At 49.8% G+C, this 17,750-nt stretch overlaps 1 protein-coding gene across 3 annotated transcripts in view; it reads left to right on the top strand.

Moving 5' to 3' along the window:
- Positions 1-17,750, top strand: part of PCNX3 (pecanex 3) — an 873,417-nt gene that overhangs the window by 762,228 nt on the left and 93,439 nt on the right. For all 3 annotated transcript variants that reach the window (XM_086938333.1, XM_086938332.1, XM_086938334.1), the window contains exons 32-33: positions 4,012-4,286; positions 12,265-12,449. In XM_086938333.1, coding sequence (XP_086794459.1) covers positions 4,012-4,286; positions 12,265-12,449 — 460 coding nt within the window. The remainder of the gene's footprint in view (positions 1-4,011; positions 4,287-12,264; positions 12,450-17,750) is intronic.

The raw sequence follows: 17,750 nt of genomic DNA, 5'->3' as shown, positions 1-17,750 counted from the left end.
GTTTATTCCCCTCCCACCCTTCCTTTGATGTCCCCGTGGCCTCTGCCTGTCGCCTCCGTCCTTCACAGCCCCTCTCTGTCGTGGAATCTCAAGCACCACCACGACATCACTCAGCTCCACCCCAGCATCACTCAGCGGCACTCCAGCACCACTCGGCACCACCACAGTATCACTCAGCACCACCACAGTATCACTCAGCACCACCACAGTATCACTCAGCACCACCACAGTATCACTCAGCACCACCACAGTATCACTCAGCACCACCACAGTATCACTCAGCACCACCACAGTATCACTCAGCACCACCACAGTATCACTCAGCACCACCACAGCATCACTCAGCACCACCACAGCATCACTCAGCACCACCACAGCATCACTCAGCACCACCACATTATCACTCAGCACCACCACATTATCACTCAGCACCACCACATTATCACTCAGCACCACCACATTATCACTCAGCACCACCACATCATCACTCAGCACCACCACAGCATCACTCAGCACCACCACAGCATCACCCAGCACCACCACAGCATCACTCAGCACCACCACAGCATCACTCAGCACCACCACAGCATCACTCAGCACCACCACAGCATCACTCAGCACCACCACATCATCACTCAGCACCGCCACAGCACCACTCAGCACCGCCACAGCACCACTCAGCACCGCCACATTACTCAGCACCACCACATTATCACTCAGCACCACCACATTATCACTCAGCACCACCACATTATCACTCAGCACCACCATAGCATCACTCAGCACCACCACAGCATCACTCAGCACCACCACAGCATCACTCAGCACCACCACAGCATCACTCAGCACCACCACAGCATCACTCAGCACCACCACAGCATCACTCAGCAGCACCGCTCAGCACCACCACAGCACCACTCAGCACCACCACTCCATCCCTCGCCCACACTCCATCCCTCGCCCACACTCCATCCTTCGCCCACACTCCATCCTTCGCCCACACTCCATCCTTCGCCCACACTCCATCCTTCGCCCACACTCCATCCTTCGCCCACACTCCATCCTTCGCCCACACTCCATCCTTCGCCCACACTCCATCCTTCGCCCACACTCGCCCACACTCCATCCCTCGCCCTCTCGCCCTGCCTCTATCTCTCACCCTGCCTCTATCTATCTTTTGCCCTCCCTCTATCTATCGCCCTCACTATCTATCGCATCACCACAGCATCACTCAGGGGCACCACAACATCACTATGCGCTACCAGAGCATCACTCGTCGCCGCCACAACATCATTCAGAGCCACCACAGCATCATTCAGAGCCACCACAGCATCAATCTGTGCAACCATTCAAGAACAACTGATTCAAATATGTTCTCTCAATGTTTCAAACTTTATTAAACAATGTCCCAAAAAATGTTAATATTTCACTTCTGTTCTTATATTTTCATCACATTAAAATACACTAAACATAATCTTCCAAAAAGTTATTCGCAAAAGTTTAAGCTATTGCCATCATAAATTACAATAACATTTATTTAAGTATTAAATATTGAAAAAAATACAACCCATTGTTATTTTTAATATTAAAACATCTAAGTCATGTAAATACAACACATGTAGCATTACAAATGCTATAGGTGTCACGTTTGCAAAAGTTAACACTATTGGCATTGTAAATGACAGTTATTAATTTCGCTATTTTCAAAACAAAAACAAAAATAAAAAATGTCATTTACAATACTAATACCTCTAACTTTACTAATGTGAGCCCTATTGCATTGCAAATGCTTGTTATCATGGCTCTGCGTTTCTGGCGCGGAAAAGCTGGGTATAAGAACTGACAACAGCGCGCGAGGGCGGCGTCTAAGTACTCCGGCGACGTCATCCCGACACAGATGCGGAGCCGCAGAGGACGCCTACAGACGCACAGGAGTACTGCTACGCAAAAGTTTCCAGATCCAGTCTGACGCCTGGGGATATTCTATGGTAAGGAATCTAATACTAACTACTATATCTTACAAATATATCGTTACCGAAGGTAAGTAACTTGTGCTTTACTTACAGAAGCAAGGGGGGCACACATTCACCACTATCATCCAGTGGAGCGCAAAGCATCTGGAGATCCGCAATCCATCACAAAGTCCATCTACTTATTAAGCACATTCCCAGAGTAGACAAGGATCTAGTAGACCTGCTCAGCAAGGTGCATCAAGAAGTCCACGTGTGCTAACTCCAACCCAAGTCCTACACACCTCCTTTCACCATTGGGCGTATAGATCTGTTTGCCACTGCCGTAAACACAAAATGCCCTAACTTCGCCGTCAGACTGCCATAACCACAGTATCTGGGCAATGCTCTATGGAGGAGTTGGTCCAGGATATTTTCTTACACTTTACTGCCTCTCCCTCCTACCGTTTGTGGTACACCCTCATGCTCATTTTGGTAGTACCAACTTGGGCATTCCAGCCACGGTACTCCACACTACTAGACCTATCTCTAGTCCCACAAAAGTAGCTCCCCAATAGGCCAGCTCTTCTCACACAGAGCAATCACAAAGAGCTCATGGACGGAGCGCTGAAACTTTTCAGACAACCCCCCCAGTCACAGATCTGGGTTGAATCCATCTTCGTTCTTTAGCTCACTTCACCACCCCAGTTCAGTCCCAGCCATATGCAAATCAGTCTTGCCCTGTGCCTCATGCGAACAGTCTAGCCCGAACAGCCAAGCCAGGCTTCCCTGGACCGGAACAAGCACCCTGGGACCGCTTTCGGGGTAACACCCCTCATCAGCCAGGCTAGCTTGAATCCAGTGGCAAAGTGAGCAAGGGACCCATGTCTGGGCATACCCATCCAACTTAGGGTGAACAAAGCAAACAAAGAGATGATGGACGGAGCGCTGAAACTTTTCAGACACTACCAATCCCCCCCAAACTCTACCACCTCTGTGACAGATCTGGGTTGAATCGATCATCATTCTTTAGCTCACTTCACCACCCCATTTCAGACTCAGCCATATGCAAATCAGTGTTAACCCTGTACCTCATGTGAACAGTTCAAAAGAAACGATTGATGGACGGTCTGCTGGATAATGCAAACATTCACCCCCAGTTACAAAGATGTGGGTTTAATCAATCATTCTTTTGCTCACTACACCACCCCAGTTTGGACCCAGCCATATGCCCAATGGGAACAGTCCAGCCCGAACTGCCAGGCATCCGAGGACCGGTTTCGGGCTTTCAGTCCTCATCACCCAGAATCGCTTGACACCAGTGGCATGGAGAGCAGGAGACCCTTGTCTGGGCATACCCGTCCCACTCTGGGTGACAAATGCAAAAAGAACAATTGCTGGACAGAATGCAGAACAATGTTATCCATTCACCCCAGTACAGAGATCTGGGCCTAAATCCATCGTTCTTTAGCCCAGTTTGCCACCCCAGTTCAGACCCAGCCATATGCAAATCAGTCTTGACCCTGTGCATCATGGTAACGGTCCAGCCTGAACTGCCAAGCCAGGTCTTCCCTGGACCGGAAACAAGCATCCAGTCAGTCCAGTCAAACCGTGGAGCCGATGCCCATACGCTGTACGACTAATAGGTGGAGTCACTAAGTCCTGAAAATCGAAAAGACTTCTTTAGAAAATAAACTATTTGTACAGGTCCAAGCCCAACACGAGATGGCTGAAGAATGCATAGCATGTAAATCTACAACACTACATGCCACAAACTGATGCTTACAAGGTAAGTAACATTTATTCTTTCTTTTGACCACGCGCTTAAATGATCCAAAAATTGCACTTTGTGTGTTATGCCTTGCTGTTAAATATATCTATATTAGAAACTTGGGAAGATATTTCTGCAAATGTAGGATATTTTTCTTTAATGGTATAATGAATTGTTTCTTCTTTGTTCCCTTTTCTGTCACTCTTTTCTCTTTCTTCTACTCATTTATTTTCCTGCATTCTCTCCTGCTTTGTACCTCTTTTTGCCTGTTTTCTCTGTCAATCTCTCCAGGTCAACAGGGAGTGTGTGCGAGGACTGTGGGCAGGGCAGCAGCAGGAGCTGGTCTTCCTGCGTAATCGTAACCCAGAGCGTGGGAGCATTCAAAATGCCAAGCAGGCCCTCCGCAACATGATCAACTCGTCCTGTGACCAGCCTATTGGTTATCCTATCTATGTGTCACCACTTACGACCTCTTACGCTGGCAGCCATGAGCAGCTACGCAGCATCTGGGGCGGGCCAATAAGTCTCAGCAACATATCTACCTGGTTCATGAGCACCTGGGAGAGGTAAGGTTTACTTCTATACTTAAATCCCAAACCTGGCACTCATAAATTACAACCAAAAAACAAGCACTTCCTCATCGCAACGCTGAACCTTTTTCTCCCTATGCACAATTCCTAGAACAAGTACTGTATGTAGGAAGCTGGCTTTTTATGTAGTGTACCAAAATGAGGTACACTATGTAGAAAGTTCAGGTGATTGGCTTGCAAGGCTTAAATTAGCAATCCTAAATGCTCTCTTGTGTGGTAGTGTGGGCAAGCAGTTTAAGTTTATCAGAGGTTAGTGTTAAGCATTAGTTGTTCACACAGTCATTCAATAAATACTTTATTTTGTTCAACAACCATAAAGCAACATAAGATAAAAGTCACATTGAATTAATACACAAGCAGTTCAATAAATAAATTCAAGCTAAAATTTTCCAAAGGGGCAAAACCATGGTAAAAATATTTTATTTTTAGGTGCAAATAAAATCGGAATAAAGACTTTGACACTTTAAAATATAAAAATATAAGTTTGAGGGTGATGCTATGAAATCAAATTTTGTAAAGGTAAATCTATTCTTGAATTATGTTTGGTGGTTCATCGGATAATGGTGTGCAGCGGTGGCTAAAAAGTCATTGTTGAATTCAATTTTTTTTTTTTTTTTTGCTCAGCGATTAAGTTCTGGCTTTTGCGTGAGTATTCTAGTGCGACCGGGCCAAACTGATTCCAGAAATGTTGCTATCGAGAATACCACACAAGACCCCATGTCAGATCTGCAGATATGCAATGCCTGTCTATATTGCCCTGTTCCAAGGTGTATGCACAAGGAGACGATCCAGCATCTTAGCTGTTTGGTGTATGTGGGGCAAAAAAAGAGTAAATAGGCACCTTTCTCCTGTATAATGCCACATGCTGAACAAGCAGCACTACCCCTTGTGTGACATCTCCATTTTGGTAAAAGCTGCGAGTGGCAGAGACCCCAGCCTGAATTTAATATAGAGAGATCTAGTGAATGGCGGGTCAAGTTCATCTAGGAAGTTTCGAACCTTGGCTCAGTTTTTTTGAAAGCTCCCACTTTTTTGTTAGACAGCAGAGAGTCAGCACGACTGCCACTGGTGGAGGATTCCAGTACCTTTCTCCATTCGTTTACCCAGAAGGCCTCTCTGATTCCCTTTTCAGAGGAGGCAGAGATGCCCTCCGGGTGTTGCCAAAGGTCTGGGGCAGTGCAGTGAGCAATTGCCTGATGTAGCTGAGCCACGGCAAAGTATTAACACACCTTAGGGTTAAAAAGATATCCTTTAATCAGTTTCTAAAGCATTCCAGCTCTAGGACCAGCCATAATCTCAGCCAGGGCCCAACAATTAGAGGCTGGAAAGGTCCAGAGCCTTGAGCAAAGTTCCTCCAGCATCATAGGAATTAATATCCCCGTCCCGCAGGAGGTCGAGGGACAGGTTGCAGGGCCGGAGCCATCACAGCTAAGAGTCGGCATCGCTCCTCCGGGCCGAAGTCGTTGTCAGGTAAGAAACACAAGAAGTCGAAGAGACTTCATCGCTCTTCCGACTCCCCCCAACGCTCACGCGACACGGCCTGGGGTTCGGGTGACACCGCCCACGTGGCTCCGCCAGAGTCGCAGGCGTCGTGGCCCGCTCCACACCCTCCGGTCCCTGGGCAGGACGCGACGCCGGGGGAGATCGAGCGATTCCTCATGGCCATGAGGAACCTCTCTTCCCCGATGGGTTCCACAGCGCCTTCGGGCCCAGCGGACCCGTCTGGGGCTCCTAGCGGGTCGGGGGCTTCGGGCCGCAGGCGCCTTCTGGCCTGGCGCCGCAGGACCTCACTGGATCCGCTTCGGAATCCGGGTCGTCGCCGGTTGACCTAATGACCTCACCGGCGCCGGTCCCACAGGTGTCTCCTCCGGTGCCGTCCCTGATGCCTCCCTCGCTCCGGTTCCGGCGTCTGAACGGCGCCGCTTTCGACGCCGCTTGGGGAGTTTAACTTCTATGAACCGGCCTCATTGTTTGACAACCCTGACTATCAGGGGATGGGTGAAGAGGAGTATTGGGAGGGGTCTGAGGACCCTCTGACTCGAGAGTGTTAGTCTCAAGAGGACTGGACAGGAGGACTTGGGGATGCCAGTGGTCTGGACACATCGCCAGACACTGGCTTTGTCTCACCTCCTACCGTGGCTACAGAGGAGGGGGCAACCTACAGTATGGTGTTGATGAGGGCAGCCAAGGCCTTGGGCCTTGAGCTCCCCGTCGAGGCCGTGAGGACTAACCTCCTCACTGAGGTCCTTAAACTGCAGTCAAGCTCAGCTGAGCCTCTGCTGCCCTTTAATGAGCCCTTGACCGACGTTCTTTTGGGGCATTTGGTCCAGGCCCGCTACGGGTTCGCCCGTAGATAGGAACGTGGCCAGACGCCACCGCCCGGCCCCGGGCGACCCATCCCACCCCCGAGAGCCTGGTCATCCAGGCATCAAATTCCCAGACCGCATTCCCGTCGGCTCCGCCGGACAGGGAATCCAAGAGGTATGAGCAATATGGCAAAAAGGTATTGTCCTCCCTTAGCCTGGGACTGCGGTCTTCCAACACCGCATGCCTCTTGGGCCGCTACACCCACTCTCTGTGGGATACGGTCGCGGAATTGCTGCCAAAGTGTCCGTTGGAAGTACGGGCCAAACTCGGCCAAGCCCTTGTAGAAGGCCGGGATGCAGCAAAATATTCAATCCGGTGTGGGCTGGATAACACTGACTCACTAGGTAGAGCGATGGCAACGACGGTGGCGATTCGTCGCCATGCCTGGTTGAGGTCCGCCAACTTTTCGGCCGATGTCCAGAACACACTGATGGACATGCCGTTTGATGGCCGTCGCCTTTTTGGCGACAAGGCATACCATACGCTTGAGTGCTTTAAGGACTCTAGGGCTACGGCCAAGTCCTTGGGCCTCTCGGCCCGCACCAGCAAACTGGGGCCTTTCGCTCCTTTTGTGGCCAAGGAAGGGGTGCCCCCACACGTGCTGCCAGCCACGCACCGCAGACTAACATCCAGCGCGGTGGCGGCCGTGGAAATCGCCGTGGTGGCGGTCGGGGACAATGGCGAGGCCAGTCCACACCCTCCCCCGCGGCATCCGCCTCAAAACCCTCCTAGTCCGTGCTTTTCGGCCCATGTGACGCCAGTGGGGGGCAGGTTTCGCCATCACCACTTTCACTGGCGCACTGTCACGTCGGACAGGTGGGTGCTGCAAATCGTCCGAAGGGGCTACTCCCTCCCCTTCGAGACGACCCCTCCAGCCATGCCACCGCAACACTACCGCGTATTGGGGGATCATTTGCGGCTTCTGCAGGAGGAAGTTTCGGCCCTCTTGACCAAGGGGGCCATCGAGCGCGTTCCTGGGCCAGAAGTAGGACGTGGTTGCTACTCCCACTACTTTCTGGTACCCAAGAAGGGCAAAGGGGGCCTACGCCCTATCTTGGACCTACGGAACGTCAACGGCTTCCTCCGGAAGGAGAAGTTAATAATGCTAACTCTGGCTCAGGTCTTAGCTGCCCTGGACCCAGGAGACCGGATGGTAGCGTTGGACTTGCAGGACGCTTATTTCCACATCCCCGTCCTGCCGGCCCACCGGCGCTACCTACGGTTCACGGTAGGCCACGAGCACTTTCAGTTTACCGTGCTCCCCTTCGGCCTTACCAGCGCCCCACGGGTGTTCACGAAAGTGATGGCGGTGGTCGCAGCTCATCTGCGCAGGTTAGGGGTTTCAATCTTCCCCTACCTCGACGACTGGTTGTTGAAGGCGGGCTCGCCCCAGACAGTCGCCAGCCACCTCCAGACGACGGCAGACCTCTTGCACCTGCTGGGGTTCTCCATCAATGTGCCGAAGTCACACCTGTGTCCCTCTCAGAAGCTCCTTTTCATCGGAGCGGTTCTTGACTCGGCGCAGTTTCAGGTTTACCCACCCGAGCAGCGGGTTCAGGATATACAGGCACTGATTCCAATCTTTCAGCCTTCATCCCGAGTTTCGGTCCGGTTGACGCTGCGGCTTCTGGGGCTGATGGCTTCCTGCATCCTTCTGGTGCATCACGCCCGTTGGCGGATGCGGGCTCTGCAGTGGGACCTGAAGTTTCAGTGGGCCCAGCATCAGGGCAACCTGTCCGACCATGTCCTGATCTCAGAGGGCACTGCGAGACAACTGCAGTAGTGGCTCACGGACCGCGATTGGGTCAGCGGCAGATCCCTCCCCCTTCCCCAACCAGAGCACGTGATTGTGATGGACGCGTCCCTCCAGGACTGGGGAGGCCACATGGGAGAGGCGGAGATCAGAGGACTCTGGTCTCTGATGGAGTCCCGGCTCCATATCAACCTTTTGGAGCTGCGGGCGATTCGTCTAGCACTGAAGGCATTCCTCCCCTCTGTCCGGAGGAGTGTAGTGCAGGTGTTCACGGACAACACCACAGCCATGTGGTACGGCAACAAACAGGGCGGGGTGGGGTCGTGGACCCTCTGCCAAGAGGCTCTGCGCCTTTGGCAGTGGCTGGAACATCAGGGTGTGACCCTGGTGGTTCAACACCTGGCAGGCTCTCTGAACGCCAGGGCGGACGAACTCAGCTGCCGGTGCATGATGGATCACGAATGGTGTCTGAACTCGGACGTGGCGCAAGGCCTCTTTCAGCAGTGGGGAGAGCCTTGGTTAGATCTTTTCGCTACCAAAGAGAACGCGCAATGTCATCAGTTCTGCGCGTTGGAATTTCCAAGGCGGCACTCGCTATGAGACGCTTTTTGTCGCGAGTGGAGTTGCAGTCTGTTGTACGCCTTTCCGCCTATACCACTTCTGCCCAAAGTGCTGAAGAAGATCAAGCGCGACCGGGCACAAGTCATCCTTGTGGCTCCGGACTAGGCACGAAGGTACTGGTATCCCGAGCTACTCAGTATGTCAGTCGATCCCCCGGTTCATCTGCCTCTTAAGGAGGACCTTCTGTCGAAGCAGCAGGGGACGGTCCTCCACCCGAATCTGTCCAGTCTCCACCTCCATGCTTGGAGATTGAGCGGCGACAGTTGAGGCCATTTGACTTGCCTCCTGAAGTCTGTAACGTCATTCTGGCAGCCAGGCGTCCCTCCACAAAGTCGGTATACGCCTGCAGGTGGAACAGATTTGTGGCATGGTGCACAGCAAAGGCTGTGGATCCTCTCTCTGCCCCTCTTTCTGAGGTTCTTCTCTTCCTTCTTTCTCTTGCCCAGTAGGGCTCTGCTCTGGGCACTATCAAGGGCTACCTTTTTGCCCTGTCAACCTTTCTAAGGCTGCCTGATCAACCATCTTTGTTCAAGTCCCCTGTTGTTAATCGATTCCTGAAGGACATCACACACACGTTTCCACCTGTTCCCTTCGTGATGCCTCAATGGGACTTGAACCTGGTTCTTACTTTCCTGATGTGCGCTCCTTTTGAGCCACTTCACAACTGTCCTAGCCGCCTTCTTACATTGAAGACTGCCTTCCTGGTTGCCATCACCTCTGCCAGGAGAGTGAGTGAGCTCCAGGCTCTATCCTCTAAACCTCCTTTTCTTTCGGTCCATCCGGACAAGGTTGTATTGCGGACAAGGCCCTCTTTTCTGCTCAAGGTAGTCACAGCCTTCCACATCGGGCAGTCCATCACCTTGCCCACCTTCTTTCCGCCTCCGCATCCCTCAAAGGAGGAAGAGCGGCTCCACCGTCTGGACCCAAAACGTGCGCTCTCTTTCTATTTAGATCGCACACGCCAGTTCCCGGTGGATGACCAACTCTTACGTGGGCACTAAGAAGGGAAAGGCGGTGCACAAGCTTGGCTAAGAAGGAACCCCCTGTTGGGCTTAGGGCTCATTCCACTTAGGCCATGGCGACTACAACTGTCCTGGGCCGAGGAGTGCCCTTGCAGGACATTTGCCAGGCAGCTACGTGGGCCTCGTTGCACACGTTTGCAAGACACTATTGCCTGGACAGCCAAGTCCGGAGGGATGGCTTCTTTGGCCGTTCTGTCCTCCAGGACTTTCTGGTGTGATTATTGGTTCGCAGACCAACCACCGGGGTTGGTATTGCTGGGGTATCTATTCTAAGGTAAGGAATCTATCACCAACTAGTCTCTTTCAGATGCACAGGTTACAACTTGTGTAACAATACATCTGTAAGAGACATTAGTTAGTGATAGATTCCTTACCGACCCACCCATCCTCCCCGTTCTGCAAACCGATATCTAGGGTTAAGGTCATCCCCTTTCAGGGCCCTAGTTTCAGTGGCACCAGTGTTGGTTTTTAGCATAGCTCTGCGTTCCTGGCGCGGAAAAGCTGTGGCTAAGAACTACGGTCAGCACGCGGAGGCGGCGTCTAAGTACTCCAACGACGTCATCACGGCGCCCACGACGCAGACGACGGGCGCGGAGCCGCAGATGACGCCTACCGAGGTGCAAGGGTACTGCTACACAAAAATTTCCGGATCCAGTCTAACGCCTGGGGATATTCCAAGGTAAGGAATCTATCACTAACTAATGTCTTTTACAGATATATTGTTACACAAGTAGTAACTTGTGCAATAAATCTAGTACAGGCAACAGTACGGATTTATTAAGATAAGGTGGTTGTTAACAAACACCAGTGGTTTCAGTAAAGCCACCATGTAGCTGGGGAACTTGTAATGACCAGTGCCCAGTACTTAAGATGGCTTACCTGTTCACAAGTGATTGAACTATATAGCACAGGGGCATATTTGCTAATGCAGCTATGTCCTCACATGTAATATAATGCACCCTGGCTTAGGGCTATAAGGCTTGCTGTAGGGGTGAATTGCATATATTATAATGAGTGTGCCATGTCTTTTCGCAGATTGTTTGCACCATGTCATGCTGTCTGCCCTGGCATTCTGCATGCAATTTGTATGAGGGTCCCTTGGGGTGGAATAATACATGCTGCAGCACTTAGGAACCCTCTTTAGTACCCATGCCCTAGGTACCAACGCTACCATTTACTAGGGACTTACAAATGTGTGCCAATTGTATCACAGTTAGACTATTTTACTTTGTTTTAAGGAAACAGTGCTGGCCCTGGAGCCTGGTTAGCAGGCTTTATTGATTGTCAGTCGAAAACCAGCACCTAGTAGTCCTAATGAGGGCCAACAGTGGGGTGACAACTGCATAAAAATTCCAGTTTCCTACACTGTCATCCTGTAACTTGCATTCTTTTGTTTTTACACTATCCCCCATAGTAATATTTTTAGATCCTCCTTTCAGCGCCAGTAATACTAAACCATCAACCTGCTGCCATGGTTCCTTCATTGTTTTGTCTGCATTCATACACATGATTGGCTAACCTGCTAGAACATTATTTGATGCCATAAGGATTACAAAATCACACTCCTACCATTACATATTTGCCTTTTAAATGTATTACTGAAAAAATGAAGCAACTTTCCCTTTTGCTTTTGTCAATCTATGAACTTTGTTTTACACCGGATTTGTGTCAGTGAAAATCTGGCAATTCTTGTATCCAACGCTCAATTACTTAAAATGTGTTTTGCCAGTTTTTTTGCGTTCAATTTTAATCTGTGTGAAAGGTGGCTATGTTTCAGACTGATACAACCTATGTCTGCCACTCTTGAAGTAGGGATTTTCTAAATGAGTTTAGGGCACCACATTCTACGCTAACAGCCATGGGATTCTAGTATCCTTAGTATATGTGACAAATTACCTCCCAGTTTTTGTTACAGACTTCGGAGTGATCTTTTGCAATATTATGTGAATACATTGTGTTACTTTCTTCTTTTATAATAGTAACACAAAATCAAATAAAAAAATACATTCTCCAGCATTTTACAGCTCCATTCCACACCAAACAAATAAACCACCTTTGCCTCCACTTTAAGAATTGTTTGCATTATGCAAACCTAACACTAAATGATTTAAGTTGATACCTCGAAGTTGTATTTTGCATTGAGATTTGTCAGAAACACTTGCACTTATTTTTGTTGTTTCTCATTTTCCAGGTTGCAGAAGGGATGCGGAGCCGGCTGCAACAGTGGTGGAAACATTGATGATTCAGACTGTGGTGGTGGCTCCACTTCTGCCAGCAATAACCCTGCCTTGCATGCACCTCTGAGCAGTGCTCAGCTCACGTCAGGTGCTTTAAATCCCCCAGAGACACCGGTAACCACTTCTCAACCTCAGTCAGGTATGTTAAATTGATGCTGGCGATGGCTAGCCCTGCGTCACACCACAGCTAGTCTGTGCTACATAATGGAGCCATTCCCAGCACTGTTTTCTTCCTTACTCTTTAGCAGTACATTTTTGTGAAAAGTTGAGAAAACGTACAATGGCAGTTTAAAATGTGAGAGTGCGCAGGACAAGTTATAGCCCACTTTTTTATACACTCATATCCTTAAACTTTGATTCCCATGGTCACTTCTACCAGCAAATTCCTCGACTTTTCAATTTTCCAAGGTTCCAAACCAGATCTTGAAAACCTGTAATAAATCCTGTGTGCTGGTAGTTGGCACTATCAGCCTCTCTCAGTTTTGCCCTGTCTTTGACATGAGATCAGAGCCACATGTAGGTGACACCCCTTTGTCTGACTTTAGCTCCGTTTCACTAGGCTGCTCATGGACAGCAGCAGCTCCTCTGCCATGGTGGAGAAGCACCCCCACCTCCCCCCCTCACGCCAGCACCCTCCCTAAAACCTGAAAAAGAATACTATAGGTTTATTTTTCTTGAGTGTGCAGAGTCTTTAAGGTGGGGCCTAATGGGTGACAGGCACTGAGGGGGGAAAAGGGTGGTGCACTGCCTTCACTGAGCATTATGGTTTGGCAGGCTGTCTCAGGCCAGTCAAACAGTGAATGTGTCTCCAACCTGAGCTGCGTAGCCGGGCTGGAGACAGCTGGCACAGTCTCCCTGGGAGCGCAAATCGAGGGTGCTCAGGCTAATCCTGATGCTGCTCTCATGCTGTGAGAGCAGTGTCTGGATTGGCCGCAGGGGATTCTGCTAAAAGCAGGAGAGAGAGCAATGTGGCTGGCTGAAGGTAAGGTATGTTTTTATTTTGTGTGTGTGTGTGTGTTCATGTGTGTGTGTTCGTGTGTGTGTGTGTGTTCGTTCCTTTGTCATCATGTCCCATCCCGCCACTTATCCCATACACCAGCCGCTGCTGCTCATTGATCCAGAGCTCCGCTGTTACTGCCAGTATGCTCATCCGGTTACTTCCTGGTACTCAAGGGCACACTTCAGCAGCCAAACTGAACCTCAGAGTACTGACCTTGTTCCTCTTGATGGAGAATTTTAAAACAACGAAGCTTGTGCAAGTTGTACTGGCCTTGGTCCATGAGGACTGGAGGTTGCCCCTGGATCTGCAGTACAAGTATTTTCATGGACCAATCCTACAGTCCCATAGGAAATACTGGAGGGTATCCCTTCACTTTCAATTCACTGTCCTAATTTTACCTTAGAGCGGCTGAAGGATGAGACTTGTACATTAGTGACAGGCTAGTGAAGGCAGGCACACTAGCTAGTTTTGGATCACCTGAAGGAGGACTCAATGTTGCTGCTATTAAACCTGGGGTTCTCCTTCAGGGGACCTCTGTTGAGAATCATAAGCACATAATTGTCATTATATACCTCCCTCCCAAACACACACCTACCCATGTAGGATCCAGAGTCACTTTAAAAAATAATATAAATATATTTATTACTTTTCATTAGGAAAATTAGCTGTCTGTTAAAAAGCAGCCTTGTTTAAATTAGTGTATTTTCTTTAAAACTCAAAAGCTAGTTTAAAAGTTATAGAAGTCACCAAATCAGCTAGATGACAAAATAACCTCTTTAACTAACTTTTTTTTATAAAGGGAATGACTGGAAAAACTAGCTAAATCGGTTGTTCCATGGAAAGCTGGAAAACTGATGCTGTATCTTTAAAGAATCCCAATAATCTAGTATTCCATCATATCCTGGCAGTGGCAGTTGCGCTCCAGTTCCTTTTCCTGGTTCCTTGTGACAGGATCCTGGAGCACTGGGTTGGGCCTGTTTGGCTTTTTCACATGGAAATCTTTCCAAACCTCTTTTAAAAGCTTTTCAGTTGATGTCCCTTGAATCTTAAAAAATTATACTGTCATTTTCTGACAAACATTTTTCTACCAAAAAACCTATATCTGTTTTTGAAGGGCCGAATGTTGTTGACAATGCCCGCCAGCCAGATGTTCTACCACAAACCGCAGTCACGTAATCAAATAATTTGGATTCTGAAGTCCTAAACATATCAACGTGCATGATCCTTATGCAAGATCACCACCGAACTACACAGGCTGTCTATGCAGCCCAGTCTAAACTCTCTGTGAATTACTGTGAAAGAACCTCTGTTCATAGACTCACTGCAGTGACAATGCGCTTAGTGCGATACCTTTACTAGCTAATGGAAAGCAACTTACCTACTCTTTCATTTGCATACCCTTGACAGCAATAGATGTCAACTTACAAATAAGTAATCAAATCTTTTTGAAATATCCCTATTCTTAAAGCCTTCACAGACGGTTTGAGAAGCGCCACATGCGTCTACTTGGGATCTCAATGTTATCTTAACTAGACTTATGGGGCCAACTGTTAGTCCATATACCCATGTTCACTATAGGCACTAACATAGAAAGCTACATGTATGTAGCATTAGCTGTATATCGCATGTTGTGTTCATTCCTGCCATCTAATTTTGGAGGAAGAGGTTGCAAGTTTTTTATTGAAGCATGTTTCGGGTTTACTTATGAGCCTTCCCCAAAACTGATCATGCACCAAGACAAAGACTCTACCTTTTATTGTTTATTTCTGCTATCTGGTTCAGGCCTGTATTTGGACAGAGCTGTCGAGCTGCTTCAGTGTGCCAAATTGCCTCCAACAACTACAGAACCTCTTCTACTGACGTTGACTCTAATTGGACTCGAATGAAAACCAGACCAGAAGGAGTTTCATGGTGCCAGGTTGTTTGAGAACAACTTGTGGGGAAAGGGTTCATGGAGCACATGACCTTTGAGTTTTGTCCCAAGTGCAACAGTAAGTTCTTGTGGTTGGACACCACTGGGGTTGGCAACTTTGCTTACCCAGAGACCATAAGGAATCAAGCTGTTTAGCCTGACAGGCCTTTAAAAATTAAAAGACAATTGGACCTAGAAGGAAACATCGGTGGGTGTATTACAAAGTGGAGCACTGGGATACTAAGAAACATTGACAGTCTTCAAACCAATCAAATATAGGCAGAGGCACCAGCCCTGTTCCTCAGCCGCCAACAGTCCCCTTTCCTTCTCCAGCATCGTCATTACAGCTTTCAGCTTCACCACAGCACTCATTTCACGCTGACTCGAGCCAGGACATTGTTTTTGGCTCACAGAACACATACAGCTGAAGGAATATTGACGTGATGTGCGCCATATTTGGGTGACCTGACCCAGCCGGCGCGCCTTTGGGCTCCAGAGGTTCAGTGGTTCCCATGCCGGCGGCTCCGGCCACGGCCTCGAGTGGACCTGTTCCCTGGTCCGGACCAACGCCGGTCGCACTTCCACAGCGACCTTCCCTGGCATCACGTACGGCGCCGAGGTCCTCTGAATTGCCGGTGACAACGGCGACGCCTCCCTGATCCTCATTCCCAAAGACACAGCCAGTCTGGCGTCCTCTGACGCCGAGACCAGTACCCACAGAGCCGTACGGCTCCATGCCATTCTCTCTGCCCTATTCTGAAGGGTTAGGGATAGAGGAAAAGGATTGGGAGGGTGAGCAGGATCCCTTAGAAGTCCCGCAACAACAAGACATGGACTGGTATGAGGAACTGGTTGAGGCTAGTGGTCAGGACACCTCCCCAGACTCTGGCATGCTTTCCCCTCCTATCCTGGCTACGGAGGAGGGAGTATCTTTTGCCATGGTGTGCTTAGGGCTGCGGAGGTCCTTGACCTGCAACTTTCTACAGTGTCAGTCAAGACGAATGTCTTGACAAAGGTCCTGCAGCCTGGAGTCTCGTGTCCGGACACCTACTGCCTTTCAATGGGGCGTTGGCAGGCGTCCTTCTGGAGACATAGTCCAAATCCAGCACCGGGGCTCCTGTGTATAGGTCGATCGCCCGCCACCATCTTCCAGCACCGGGAGAACAAACCTTCCTCACCACCTACCCCACCCCCCAAAGCTTGGTGGTCCAAGCTTCCACGTCTCCTGGCGCATTCCCTTCTGTACCCCCGACAGAGGCTTGAAAACTGCGGGAAGAACATTTTATCTTCTGCCAGCCTAGCATTGCAGTTGGTGAACACTGTATGCCTCGTGGGCCGTTATTCCCATTCCATATGGGATACGGTAGGACAAGTATTGCCCAGAGTCTCGGAGTAGGACTGGGCTCTACTTTCCCAAGCTATATCGAAGGGGAGGGACGTAGCTAAGTTCTCCATCAGATGTGGCTTTGCACAGGACACTCACTAGGTAGGGCGATTTCCATGACTGTGGCAGTTCGTCGCCACACCTGGCTGAGAACATCTGTTTTTTCGGGGCATGTCCAGGCTAACCTCATGGACATGCCCTTTGATGGATCCTGTCTCATCGGAGACAAGGCGTATGCTGCCCTTGAGCGCTTTGAAGAGTCGCATGCCACAGCCAACCGCCCCCGGGGCTTCATCCAATTTTCGCTCCTTTTGCGGCTATGGAAGGGCGTATCAGCTGCACCAACACTACCCAAGCCAGAGGTCCTCGCAAGTTCAGCAACCTCTGCGGGCTGTGGACGCTGTTCACCCCAGCCTCATGGGTCAGAGAACCAGAAGTCAATCCAAGCCACCCTCCTCCGCAACAAAACCTTCCTTGTCCGGTCCCCCAGGATCATTCTCTGCCTGTCCAGTCGGTGGCAGAATACGCTATCATCCCCACCGCTGGCAAAACATTACATCGGATAGGTGGGTGTTGCAAATAGTCCGAAGGGGCTACTCCCTCCCCTTCGAGACTACAGCTCCTTTATGCCTCCAGTGTATGATCAGCTGACGGAGGATCACCTTTCTTTGCTCTGCAAGGAAGTCTCAACTCTTGGCCAAGGGAGCTATAGAGAGGATTCCAGGGCCCGAAGTAGGCAGTGGTTGCTATTCCTACTACTTTCTGGTCCCAAAGAAGGACTGAGGCCTTCGTCCTATCCTCGACCTCAGAGCCCTCAATTAGTTCCTCAAAAAGAAGAAATTCAAGATGCTCTTGCCTGGAGAAGCTCACAAAGGTGGCATGCCTTTGAAGCTTCCCCTGCCCATCCTGGGGAGAAGACCTAGCATCTCGTCCCAGGATGTGCATTGTTGCAGGCCCAGGAGAGCAGATGGCTCTCCACCTAGGGGTCCAACATGTCTGCTGGGTGGAAGCCTAGGCAGCCTCTCAGTCAGAACACGGGTTGTTAGTTAGGTTCAGGGGGCAACTCTAAGTTACCCTCTGTCATGCATTTTACATTAAATCCCACACTGACATTGGTGTGGGTTTAATGTGCTGAGAAGTTTGA

The sequence above is a fragment of the Lissotriton vulgaris genome, chromosome 9 (genome assembly GCF_964263255.1).
Source record: "Lissotriton vulgaris chromosome 9, aLisVul1.2, whole genome shotgun sequence".
NCBI lineage: Eukaryota > Metazoa > Chordata > Amphibia > Caudata > Salamandridae > Lissotriton > Lissotriton vulgaris.
Note: the sequence above shows the minus strand (reverse complement) of the source record. Positions and strands in the feature narration are given on the sequence as shown.